This window comes from Microcebus murinus, chromosome 11 (assembly GCF_040939455.1).
Source record: "Microcebus murinus isolate Inina chromosome 11, M.murinus_Inina_mat1.0, whole genome shotgun sequence".
In the NCBI taxonomy this organism is placed as follows: Eukaryota; Metazoa; Chordata; class Mammalia; order Primates; family Cheirogaleidae; genus Microcebus; species Microcebus murinus.
The window spans coordinates 32,343,213-32,357,265 of NC_134114.1; the positions used below are offsets into that span (position 1 = coordinate 32,343,213).

General features: G+C 37.9%; 1 protein-coding gene across 4 annotated transcripts in view; it reads left to right on the plus strand.

Moving 5' to 3' along the window:
* GHR (growth hormone receptor) overlaps positions 1 to 14,053 on the plus strand; it is a 256,405-nt gene that overhangs the window by 181,991 nt on the left and 60,361 nt on the right. For all 4 annotated transcript variants that reach the window (XM_012777771.3, XM_012777772.3, XM_076007995.1 and 1 more), the window contains one exon: positions 900 to 965. In XM_012777771.3, the coding sequence (XP_012633225.2) occupies positions 900 to 965 (66 nt within the window). The remainder of the gene's footprint in view (positions 1 to 899; positions 966 to 14,053) is intronic.

The following is a 14,053-nucleotide window of genomic DNA, read 5'->3' on the forward strand; positions in this document are numbered from 1 at the left end:
CAAAGCCCCCAGCCAATGGACAACTCATTAGCATACAAAAAAACACTTACTGCTGTGGAGATACCAGGATTTTAGGAATTTATCAGGAAACAGGGACAAGACCAAATATACATTTCACAATATCACAAGTAGCTTCACTGGCTTTGGTTTTTTGTGGACCTGGGCCATGCTGACCCTCTAAGAAAAACCCAGACATACATAAGAAAATCCCAGAAAAACATAATCCGATGTGGAGAACCTAGAGACATGCCCTTCTCCACCAAGCCCAGATAATAGTTGCATACTTTTTGTAGCTGAGATGCTTGCAAAGCAACCCAGTGTAATAGTTCAAGGGGGAGTGACAACTACATGGATTATTTTCCATTCTTTCCTGGTTTTAATGCAACCAACTACTAGTGTCGATCAAATTATAGCTGCTTTTGTAAGAGATGAATTTTTGCCCATCGTACATCCTGAAGGTCTGTGTCTCTCTTGTCCAACTTTCACTTCCCCTCATTCCTTCCCAACTCCCAGGATAGCTCACATGTTTGTTTCTAAAAATACACTTTTTTGACTGAACTGTTTTTCATACTATTTTTAAAGAAGAATTTATAGTCCTCGTTGTTTTCACAAGTAAGACTCAAGTTTGTACTCAAAATGATAAAGGAAGGCATTTTTTTGTTTTTAAATTGTTCCCTACTGAGTCTAGGCTTGAGACCAGACATGACTAAGACTAGGTTTTCATTTGCTCTGATTTTTATGAGTTCTTTTTAGAACGTAGGTGCAATTTCAATTTAAAATAGGGGGATTATTGTAAGGGGGAATGTCATACTTTATCATTTGAAAATGATGCCATAACAGCTTCTCATCAGATGGTTTTGACAGGGATGACTGACAGTTTCCTTCTCTTTCTGTTCCAGACACAACAGCTCTTCTTGGCAGAGAATCCCAGAGTCTGCAAAGAGTTAATCCAGCCCTAGGGACAAGTAAGAATTGCAGTCCTTTTGCTTCCTTCATTGATATTTTCTACACATAATTAAGCTACTGTCCTTTCTATATTTTATTTTGGATATTGGTAACTGGAAGAGTCACTGAATTAAAATTTTATAGGCAAGCAAAAACACATCTTTTTTCAGGATTTATTTTTCAACTCCTCTGCAATTTCTTTCTCCTTTTCTTATGCTTAGAGATTAAGCAAGACCAATTTAATGAAGGAGAAAAAAAGAGTAAATGATTTATCATGGATCGACAATTATTTATTGAATTTAAGAAAATATCATCTTTATGTAAATTCTATTTTAAATTATTATTATTATTTTGAAACATTTATCTAGTGATTCTATTGGTAAAAGGTTAAACTCGTCTCTCACACCAAATCGCCTTATACTTCAAAATTCTGCCTTTGTGGAAACTGTCTCTTCTTTTTAAAGTGACTTTACACAAACCCCTCTGGTCCTTTGGCAATCTCCTCTTTACCCACAAGACTGAAATCAAACATGAGCTCTGTGGGGAAGTTTTTGCAAATTCTCTAGGCCCAAAACGTTTCTCTGCCTTCCATGTTTTCATGAAACATTGTGTGTCACTCCATGATAGCATTTACCTCCTGACATTGGAGTATGTGTGGGTTGCATGAATTAATTAATTATATTGAACTTTAAGGCAAAGCCCACATTTTATTCTTCTTCTAAATTCCTCACATCACCTAAAAAATCCTGATCACATAGTAGGTGCCTATGTAATTAAATTCTAGGTGCCTATTTAATTAAATTCTAGGTATGGATTTTTTTTCATCAGTAGAAGTATATTTTAGAGTCCACATTATGCAATAAAGGAAGGAAAGACAATGGACCTAATTGAGTTTAAGCTATTGCTATTTTTGTTGGTAATTTAGGTGTCATGAAACCATAATTTGGATTTTATGACTAAATTGCAGAGTAGATTTCTAATGTGAGATTTATTAATGCATCATTTCCTCAGAGGTGGCCAAAAAGGAGAGTTTGTACTGTTTTCAACAAATGTCATCCATTTGTCAGTTGTGCCGGACCACAAATCCTTTACATCTCTCCTGTTTGGGAAGAATCTGACATGTTAACCTGCTCCCTAATTATCACAAGGGTTGTAAAAGAGGTGGCTGTTTAGTTATGAGTGAGTTATCCCAGCCAGTGTATTCCAAAGCTCAACAGGCAATGTAACCTATCCTGTTATTACTCTCTGTAAGGAAATGAGAAGGAATCCATTAAGGATGTAATGGTGTGTGCTTCATGTTGAACCATCCTTCACAAGCAAACATAATACACTTCCTTCAGTTTTTCCCCCGAAGTGGTAATATGATTACTCCAAGCCATTTCCTTTGTCAGGTCAAAGGGTCTGAGGAACCTACACATTGTCCCTTGTTGAAATACAACCTATAGGTATGGAGGAGGTGTTGAATGACTTCCTACCCATCAATACCAGTCATTTGGCATATGTTGCTTTCCTGTCTTTGTGATAAGAAGACTAGCTAATTATCATTCATATGTGGTAAATCACATTGACACTGACATCCCCTATCCTTCCAGCTTCTCCTTATCAAAAGTCTCCTGCCCTCTGTCCCAGGAACAACTGGCTGTAGTATCCCACAATCAGGGGATGTGTCTGTATCAGTGGGCACCTGCCATACTGCATGTGCCTGAACATGTGACTGCCTTTATTGTCACAAGTATCTCATCCAGATGTGCCAGACCCAAGAGCTCACATCACCTCACTGTGTCACTATGTACATTGTGTCAAAAGAAAAGAACCCAAACTCTGTAAAATAAAGAGGTTTATTCTGAGCTGAACATGTGTGAATATGGCCCAGAGAGCCATGCCCAAGAAGCCTTGAGCAAGTGGTCCCATCGTGGTTGGGTTACAGTTTGGTTTTACACACTTTAGAGAGACAGGAATTATACGTAAAGTCACAAATCAATACATGAAAAGAGTCCATTGGTTTGGCCAGAAAAGGCAGGACATCTCAAAGCAGGGTGGGGTAGGGGGTGGGCTTACAGGTTACAGGTGGTTTTAAAAATTCTTTGATTTGCAATTGATTAAAGAAATGAAGCTTTGTCTAAAGGCTTGGTATGTTTTAAGTTAAGATAAGAAACTTAAAAGGCTTCTTAATCAGAGACAAGCCACCTGACGTATACTGAAACTCAAATGATCTGTTAAGTAAATTGATGACCTGTAGGTGTGGTTTAATCTGTGTCTTACATGACCTTAGGCCTGTTAATGATTTTGTATCTTATTGTTACAAAGAAGAATTTCAAAAAGCATAACTAGGTGTGTCTGACCTCCCTTTCTCCTCATGGCTGGCAACTCAGCTTTAAGGTTTTTCTGGGGTCCCTTGGCCAAGATGGGGTCTATTCACTTGGCTTGGGGGCTTAAGATTTTATTTCAGTTTACAGTTGTCACTGTATCACGAATACACAACTCCTGCTGAATATGCAACATTTGTCTCTGTACCTTAAAGGAGAAAAAGTGTGATATTGTCCTAACATCTAAAAGCTCACATTACAGAGGTAATTGTACATGAAAAGCTAGTGTTCAGCATGTCCTGAGAACACACAATTATAATTTACACATTTCCTATGTGTACTTTACTAAATTCTCAGATTCAAAACACAACCCCATGAAAGAAAAAATAAAATAAAAACCCTTTCAGGACAAGTTCTATCCAGAACTGACTAAACATAAATGAAATAAATGCCACCACCCTCTCCAGGTCACTTTCACTTTATACTTGGCCTGTTGCAATAACTTTGTAGTAACTGCCTCCCTCCTCTCTCCTTCCACCCCCTGCCCCATCTCTCCTTCCTCAGATCCATCTTCCTCTCCCAATAATAATGTTCTCATGCTCTGTGGAACACTAAATATCTTAGTTCTATCTCCACCTCCTAAACGTTAAACTGCAAACCTTTCCCAAGACACTGTAAATCCGCCCCAGCTTGTAAGTCTGGACTATGTACCATTTCCCAGGTACGCCGTGTTTTCCCTCCTCTGGGATATTGTTCATGTCATCAAATCTTCCAGAACTAGCCTCCTTGCACCCCACCCTGCAGTCTGTAAATGTAAATTCTGCTCATACATTAAGGTTCAGTCAAAACACTGATACCCTTGGCTGGAAGCAATTTCTCCTTCTGCACACTTGTCTATGGGAGAGGTCATGATATTTTATGACTGGTATATTTGTCTGCTAGGACTGCTACAACAAAGTACCACAGACTGGGTGTCTTAAACAACAGAAAGTTATTTGCTCAGAGTTCTAGATCCTGGAAGTCTGAGATCAAAGGACTGGCAGCGTTGGTTTCTTCTAAAGCTTCTCTCCTTGGCTTGTAGATGGCCGTCTTCTTCCTGTATCTTCACGTGGTCTTCCCTCTCTACCTGTCTGTATCCTAATCTCCTCTTCTTGTGAGGACCCCTCGTCATATTGGATTAAGGCTTACCCTAATGACTTCATTGTACTTAATTATCTCTTTAAAGATTCTTTCTCCAAATACAGTCACCTTCTGAGGTACTGGGGATGAGGACTTCAACATATAAATTTTGGGAAAAATACAATTCAGCCCATAATATCACTCTTTTTATTTCAGAATAGTGTGGGGATACCAATAATTTGGTTACATAAATTGCTTTGGTACTGTTTGAGTTAAACTTATAAGTGTGCCCATCCCCCAGATAGTGCACACTGTACCTGTTAGATCATAACACCACCCTTAAGGAATATATTACATGCTGCTTTGGAGTCTAATTATTTGCATATATCTCTTATCACTGCATCTGGATTATGAGCAGCTGTGTCTTATTCACAGTTGTATATAATTCACAGTACCTAAAATGGTACCTTGAGCATAGTAAATAATAAATTATATTGCAAATAAATGAATTAAATGAAAATATTCTTAATATCTCCCTAGTTACCTACCCTTCTCCATACTTAGCACCCTTCTCGTGGGGCCTCTTGTCTGGCTGGGGCCCTTCATAGAGGATCAGATCTCCCCATCTGTGTTAATTACATATTATCACTTTAAATGTTCCATTGGTTAAAGGACTCATAGGAATCAAATGGTTTCTCCTCACAGGACAGCTTTATTACAGGCAAAGAATACAGTATAGCAATAGAATGGGGATACGTGTTGACCAGGGTCTCAATATCTCCAGTCTGGCCTTTTTGTTTTCTCATTGCTGGGTCACACAGGATGCACTTTGTCTCCAGATCTGAATCCTGAAGTCTTCCCAGGGTGGGGTCTCCCATAGTGAGCTAGTTGTGTGGGCACACTCTGTGTGGCCAGCCTTAACCATCAGACCCCTAGCCCCCAGCTTTTACCTAAATAAGTGCAAGTCAAAAATCCAATTATATTACTAAACGATGTTGACAGACTGATACGTTCTGTCCAGAGACAACTCACAGATCCATGACTACAGAACATGATTTATCTTTAGTTAAATATCATTGGCCAAGCATCAGTAACTCTGGAGAGAAGCATGCAGTCAAACCAGACAAGCCAAAATGTATCCATGCTATGTTCCACCTAAGGAATCATCCCTTGCTGTAATCTCTTCTTTCTCTTGTTTACCAAAAATTATCTGTCCCATTTTCTAAGCCTTCAGGGTTTTGCTGTACTGGTGAAATGGCCTAATTCATGTGAATGTGTGTGTTTGTGTGAATGAGAGTGTGCTAACGTACCTTCCACAGAGTAGATTCTTAAGAAACATTTTCTGGAAAAGAAGAGCTGTTTGGGGACCTTTCAGCTCACATACGTGGATAGCAGCACACCCCCGCTCATGCAAGGGTCAGCCAGGGTAAACATGAGCAAAAACACTTACTTAGGATAAGAAGGATGTTGAGAGAGTTTTCAGTTTAAAGAGCTGTACAGACAGTTTTGTCATATTTTAAAGAAGTAATGCTATAAATTTACAAAGAAAGCTGCTTTTTGTTTCTGAGGAGAGGGATTAATGAGGGCTATAATCTTCTAGAGAAAAAGAAAACATTTTTAGTTACTCCTGAAAAAGGCAGATGCCTCAGCTACAGTGCTGTGGTTCCATGTTCTTTGTTTTTTCCTAATAATTTTATTTCTTTGTCGTGGTTGGTTATTAACAGAGGATTTGATGAACATTTGGGCAAGCAGCAACAGAAGGGAGATACATGTTGACCAGGGTCTCGGTGTCTCAAGTACAAGCCTTTTTGTCTTCCCTCTACTGGGTCACACAGGATGCACTTTGTCTCCAGATCTGAAACCACTACCCGTGTGCCTGCCAAGCACCTCGGTACCAGGGACCCTAAAGACTTTATCAAACATATTCAGAGAGAAATTTTTAGATGATTGCACATATTTCTGAGGGAAGATTTTTTTCCTCTCATTTTTAAAAGTCATTACTTTTTACTGAATTTTTCACATATTACCATTAAAGAATAAATTTTGTGATCAGTAGCATTTCCACCTCAAAATAAAATGAATATCCAACTGGAGCAAATTTCATTGACTGCCCTTTGGATCATAAATTAGTCTAATATTTTATGAAAACAAGCATCTGAACATAAACATTAATGACTGAGGTCAGAGTTAACTTGTGAAAGGATTACCAAAGGTTATCATATTAGAGGGGTACAATAAATGAATTGCTTAAATTTTAGAGGTTTACAAACAACTTCCTTCACAATTGTGAGTTACTTTCACTTTTCAATAAAAGCACATTTTTGAGACAAAAAATTAATATAGTGAACTTCATCTTGCTTGTGCAGGTCCTTATACATTCTTAGTTGGACTCCCATCCTGGCTTCCTAATTTTCTTCCTATCTCCTATTCTTTTCTCTTCCAAACTACCCTATTTTTTCCTTCTATTTCAAATCTTCCTGCCTACCTCTAATTCAGCAATTTCTCTTCCCAGTCATGTTCAGTAGTTCCCTAGCTGTTTTCTAAATTACAAATGAACTTATCCGCCAGGTATTCAAGAAATTCTACAACATGGATCTTAGGCATTTTTCTAGCCTTATCTCAGTTATCTCCTTTTACCCTCGTCATGTCGTGCATCTTGACCCCTTCACCAGAAATTCCATCCTCTTTCGTCTCAGTATGAAGCAATCCTTCATTGATATTGTCCTTTAAAGCATACTTTAAGGAGCATTTTATCCACAAATCTTTTCTCAGTTCCTCCAAGAGGGTGTATGTTTCTCCTTTGGAATTTATGTAGCCCTTTTATTCTCCCTCTCAAGGAGAGAGAGTGTAACACAGTGGTTTAAGAACTTAGCCTCTGGAGCAAGAGAGCTTTAGTTTAAGTCTCAGTTCTGCTGCTTACCTCCTGTGTGCTCATAACTAAGTGTCATAACTTCTCTGTGTCTTGGGGTTTTTTGAATCTTTAAAATAGAGATGTTAATTATACCTACTTCATAAGGTTGCTGTAGGAATTATAAGTGTTGATACATTTAAAGTAGTTAAAATGGTATCTGGCACCATGGTAAGTTTACATGGTGTTTATTGTATTCTTTCGTGGCTCTTATTTTATCCCAATGTTCATATTAGCTTGAACCCTATGAATTTGCCCATACTCAACTCTATTTTGGACCATAAAATCATTATGACATTTGGTTCAATCTAATGTTGACTTTTGTGTACCTTCTGTCTCTTACCCCTTAATAAACTGTACTATCTATAAGGGTAGAGATTATATCTTATACCTCCTTGTATCCTTCAGTACTTGCTAAGTACCTGGCACATGCTCAGTGTCTAATGAATAGTTGCTATTCAGTTGCTATTAGTTGTTCACATGGACAAAAAAATAGAACCCTGGCTCTCCCCAGTATCTTAAGTATTCTTTGGCTACCATGGAGTCTCCTCCATGCCCCTTCATAAATGAAAAGGGGAAGGATAAAGACATACAGGAGAAGAAATTTCTATTGTTTATTGCTGATTATAAATACAGTCTTTCCTAAAAGCCTTCCACAGAACTTTAACTTCAGGTCATGGAACTAATTTCATGGTCTGGTTTTGGGGTATGGCACAGGACATCTCTGTGATATTACTGGTATCCTGTTGGCCCTTCAGCTGCCAAGGGGACAGTGAGTAGTCCTACACCTGCCTGTAGCCTGTTACTGTGTCCAGAAAAGCTTTATCACCCTCTCTGCTTTAAGCATTCTTTTTCATCAGATATTTGCAACCTCACGGGCTTATAAGCACGGCATAAGGGAAGTGCATCCTTGCAGAGATGGTGTCTTAGAGCAAATGCGCAGCCTTTATTTGTTACAAAGAACTTGAGCTTTGGACATACATTAGAGAGCAGCACTAACATTGGGTTGTGACAATGAAGCTGACATTGAATTCTTGACAGTCTACTCGTTTATAAACAATTCAGTAAGTGATTCAGTAAGTAAACATAGATTCTTGTCATCCCTTTTAAGGAAACTGTTTATGTTGGCTCTCTCTTGCACCCAAACTTGCGGTAAGCCTTTCCTGACTCACAACACTAATCTCTAGATAACACCACGCATCCTAGGGATACTATTCATCCCCCTTCCTTGCTTCACTGAAATAGAAGGAAGGCAGGTAAAATTATGTACTTTATATAAGAAGAAATGGAGATACAGAAAAAACAGCTTACTTAAGTCCCTTAACAGACCAAAAGAATAAAGAAGAGCTTGTCAGACCAATGTGTTGTATCTCTCCCTAGGTAAACAAAATAAAGCATAGATGATGCATATATATTGATAATAAAAACAGCAGTATTTACTTATCTCAAAATATGGACTTTGCAGTGACTTTTTCCAGCCTGAAATACTCAGATAATGACTACCATTAGTTTCATGCATGTTAGTTATACACTGCCTAGTTATACACTGCCATGCAAGGCATTATACACTGCCTTGATTGAAGATGTAATTGTTGGAGGATTCTGTGTAAGGTAAATAGGAGGCCTTAACTTTTTCATCCTTCAATCCCAACAAATTTGCTGACCATGACCATGACCAGTAGCAAGTAGACACTTACAGTTTAGTTGACAAGAGACCTGTTCCTCTATATGAATAACCTTAGGCCACTGATAATGAAACCTCTGGAGTGGAGATTCCTTGTGGCTGTAAGCATATATTAAGATCTTCTATTTCTTTTGGAACCCAAACAATAAGAAAATAGTTAGAAATCTGCTTGTGGGTATAGGCCTTTAAAAGCCTTGATCTTCAAAGTGAGCAACAATTTGTTTAGAAGCCTGAGAAGGATAATAAAGCATCTCCCTAAAAATTCCAGTGTGCTTGTGTATACTGTATATTTCTCTACCAAAGCATAACACACATTTTTCAAGGATGAAATCCAAGACAAACAATCTTTCACCCTGGGTGACCCCAGTGGGTGGTGAATACTTTTTAGTGACTCTAGAAAGTTAAAGCATCTGACAGTTGGTTGTGACCTTTGAGTTCTAGCTTGCAGCCTGCTGATTTGCTGCTTAGTTCTACAGCTTCAAAACTAACTCTAATGGCTGCTCTTAAAGGGTCCCTGCTTCTGCATGCAGGAGCCTCTCACCAGGAGAGGACACCTGAATCTGTCATTCCAAAAAGGCCCTTGGTTCACAACTGTCCTACTTAGGGTGAACAGTTTTTTCAGATAATGTACACTCGTGTGCACTGAGGAAAAAATCTAGAATTTATTATATAGGTGTGCCCTGACTGTAATACAAATTAATCTATATACTGAGATAGCAAACTGTACATCACATTTATAAAGATTTATGGCTTTAACAAAGAGTTTAAGCATAGGTACCATTAAATAGTAGTTCAAGTAATAGTGTGCCTCATGACAAATACATGCAATATGAGATAATATATATTTAAACTAAAAATAACACAAGGAGTAATTATTTACTAAATAAATAACTTATCACTCAGAAAAGAGGTTATCCAAGTTTCAAAGGGCTTTCAGAAATATGACATCATTTATAGGAAATTTATTTGGATATAATTCATAATATATGATATAAAACATGCTACTTCTGTGTTTGGTTTTGTCTTTTTCTTTAAGTCAACAAATATTTAAACCAGGGTTTGGCAAACTGTCCCTGAGACCAAACGCTTGTTTTTGTAAATAAAGTTTTACTGAAACACAGCCATGCCTATTTGTTTCAGCTTGATGATGGCTGCTTTGGGGTACAGTGACAAAGTTGAGTAGCTGGAACACAGACAACAGGTCCACAAGCCTAAAATATTTACTGTCAGGCACTGTAAGAAAAAGTATGCCATACGCTGTTCTAAACCAAAAAATGATTATTTCTATGATATGGTATTTCAAGGATGTAGTCATCAAGTTGCCATCTTTTAGTCTCCTATGGCAAATTATCTGAAATTTGGTAACTGGCATTAAGGAGAATTTAGGATTCACTTTATAACTTTACTTCATAGTTAGCTCTTCTGAAATAAACTACAGTCATATATCACTTAACAACAGGGATACGTTCTGAGAAATGTGTCATTAAGCAATTTTTGTCATCCTGCAAACATCATAGAGTGTGCTTACAGAAACCTGTATGGTTCAGCCTACTACACACCTAGGTTATATGATATAGCCTATTGCTCCTGAGCTAACCTGCATAGCATATTAGTGTACTGAATACAGCAGGCAATTGTAACAAAATGATAAGTATTTGTACATATAAACATAGAAAAGGTACAGTAAAAATATGGTATTATAATCTTATGGGATTACCATTGCATATGCAGTCCATCATTGACTAACACATCATTATGTAGCACATGACTATAGTTGAAAATTTTAAATTACATATGTGGCTTGCACTATGTTTCTACTTGTAGCATTGGTATGTACATGTTATGGCTTGTATGTTTATACTTGCATTCATAACAGTAAACTGTTATAGTGAGCATATTTGCTTTTATAACAAAAATAAACAAATAAAATAAAAAATTTTTATTTCTAGTGACAAAAAATCATTATGGTATGTTTTAAGAGGTAGTCTGTCATTGATCAAAACATCATTATGCAGCACATAACTATAAATTATAAAGTAAGGATTAACTGAATGGATATATACATTCATTATTATTAAAGATACTCCATCAGATGAAGGCTGAATGCCTTTAAATGGTTGGTAATGGATATAATGGGCAATTATTTGCAACCTGATTGTCTGAGACAGTCATCATTGTCACATATTTATTTCATGAAGGATCAGTGCAACATACAGCTGTAGTTTGGGGGCAAACTTGATTTAGAAGGTTTGTATCTCTTTAATAAACTGACTGCTACCACTGAATTCATGCTCAAGAATAGACAAAAGACTCTCCCTTTAGGAAATTGTGCACTATAAAAGACTCATAGACCTGAAACCTCACAGCATAACAGATGTATTTTCAGAGGCCATTCATGAGTCCTTCAGATATTCTCAAGTGTCATTCATGTCTTCACTGCTGCAGGTTATCTTTTGATTTTTCATATGTCATGGAAAAGCAGCCTTCAGCTCTTCTATTTTCTCTCTTAACGTTCCTTGATAAATAGAATTTTAAAACCCAAAATTTGAATTATTATGAAAGCAAATATTTGCAGCCAGCTCATCTGTGCTCTGTGTTGTCAGCACATACGGTTTTGTGCACCTGCCACCGTGAAGCTCTGCCAGGCATACCCGACACAAGTCCTCAGAGAAATGGAGAAATGCCTGATCCCATCTTTACTGTGACAAAAGATTTTCTTTCTGTGAGTTCCAAAAACTTTTGAAGTTGTGCATCAAATTTGCATTGAACCAGCCACAAGTGCCTGTGTACTCATGGTATTTTCCTTTCTAGAATGCAAGTTCTTTGAAGGCAGGGACTGAGTCTTCCTTATCTTTATATGCTCTGCTCCTCTCCTTTTAATTTAGCCACAGCCTTGCTCAAAATGGAAGCTTAATAACATGGTTAAATAAGTATCATACTGAATTCCAGGAATAACCTGAAAGCAAATGGAGAAGGGATGTGGAGGGAGAATTGTTAACATAGATTTCATGGTGTTTTGAATTTGGTATTTTTTTCCCCAACACTAAGACTGACGCAGATAAGGTAATATAACTGTTTTCTCAAATTTGAGAGAAGCAGATGCATTTTCTCTTCTGCCATTTTTCTATCTCATATAGAAAAAGAAAACAAGGTCCTGCAAAAGTCTTGGAGGTGTTTATTCTTATCCGGCAGTCGTGGTTATGATAAACTCTGCATATTGGTTTCAGTCGGTTCTGCAGGCTGTATGATGAGGACTTTGGGGCTTAGGGAGCTGGGGACCATGAGTTATCTAGTATGTAATCTAATATGCCACAAACTTCAATTTATCCATCTATAAATAGAGATACCAACATCTATCTTAAAGGGTCATTGTGAGGAGCAGATGGGTATATAGAAAAGTTCCTGGCACAAAGTAGGTATGGAACAAAGGTTAGAAATGTTATTATTTTTACTACTACTGCTGCTGCTGCTATTTCTACTGCTACTCCTACTGTTACTATTACTACTCCTGAAACAATAGTACAAACAATTGCCTGGGTCATGGAATGTACCCTGCCTACCCCACTTGACTTATCTCCTTTATAAGTTCATTTATATTTTTCTGAGGAGATAATAAAGACCCTGCATCTAGTGTAGTATATTTCATATTTGAATAGTATATTTTTCAAGGAAGTGAAATTCTCCCAGACCCCAGAGAATAGCCCAGTTTGAAAATTTTGATTTAAAAAAATAAATGTTTAATATTATGTGTATGTCTATTAATTGCCATTTATCTCTACAAAAAAATAAAAAACTTAATTTTATAGCCCACAGACCCTCATTTGAGAAGCCCTGCTTCCATGTCTGCTATTAGTGCCTTAGTCTGGGTGACAGATGGGTTAGGTTGTCCCTTTCCAGGTGAAGAAGCAGGGAAGGGCTGAGAAGCTCACCAGACTCCAGAGAGCCAGAGCAGGAGCCAGGCCCATGGTAGGAGGCCATGCAAGGCACCCAGACAGAGAGGTGGTGCAAGAAAAAGAAGGGGTATCCTGGAGTTTGGCTTAATGGCTTCCAAGTCTTCCCTCGGGGCTGCCCTTGGACAAGATCAGGTAAAATGTTTACAGTGCTTGGTACCCGATGGATTGTTGTTCCCTTCCCTTGCTCCTTTCCCTAGTAGCCTGTCCTTAGGTATAAAAAAATGAGGCTGTAGAAATAGCTAAAAGCTGTTTCATTAAAACAGACATTTTCAACTTTCCCAAAAAAGCAGTTTCACCCCTTACTGGACTAAGCTCAGTCCAAAGCTACTTTCTCTGAGCCTTTAAAACATTTGCTGCCTGGATGAATCATTCTTCAATAATCACATGCTGTTGTATTGATAGGGTTCTTTTATACATGTACATTTATAAGCCCCTGGAGTCTCTAACTTAAAATTTGTTTTTGCTTCAGAAGTTCAGGTATGAGGAGACTTTGTGGATCAATTTTACCAACAGCAGTAAATAATATATTAAGTGGTGGTTAGGTACCAAGGCTAGCCCAGGGCAGCCTGCTTGGCTCATGCTGCAGGTGAACTATGACTGGCTGGTAGAGTTAGATCTGGAGCTATCTGGTGCCTAAGGGGAAGGAACGTTTCCCACACCTTCTCATCCCACCCTCACTATCCTTTCCCTCGGGCACTCCCTACATTCCACCCTACACACTCTGCCTTTTCTGGGTGCAAGGCCAGCTGGGCAAAAATTTTGAATTAAGAGAAATTTGTCTTTGGTACATCCTCAAAACATTAGTTTTTAACTGAATACTCTTGGTTAAACTATGAGTAAATAACTCCCTAGGTTATAGTCAGCCTCAGTGTGAGAAAATGTCAAACCAGAAAACCAGAGTAATATACACCAATTCCTTTCTGCCCTGCAAACCTCTGCTTGTTGAGGTATTAATAAGAGCAGGTGCCTTAATTATTAGTCTTTAGTTATTGACAGGACTATAGAGACCTCCCTGGCTTCTCTCAGAGAAACCAAGAGACTTAGAGGAAAAAGTACATCAGAAAGATACCCAGGGAGGCTAGGCTGCTAAAAAGAGAACAATTAGGAAAATAAATCAAATGTTTTCAGATTAATAGAA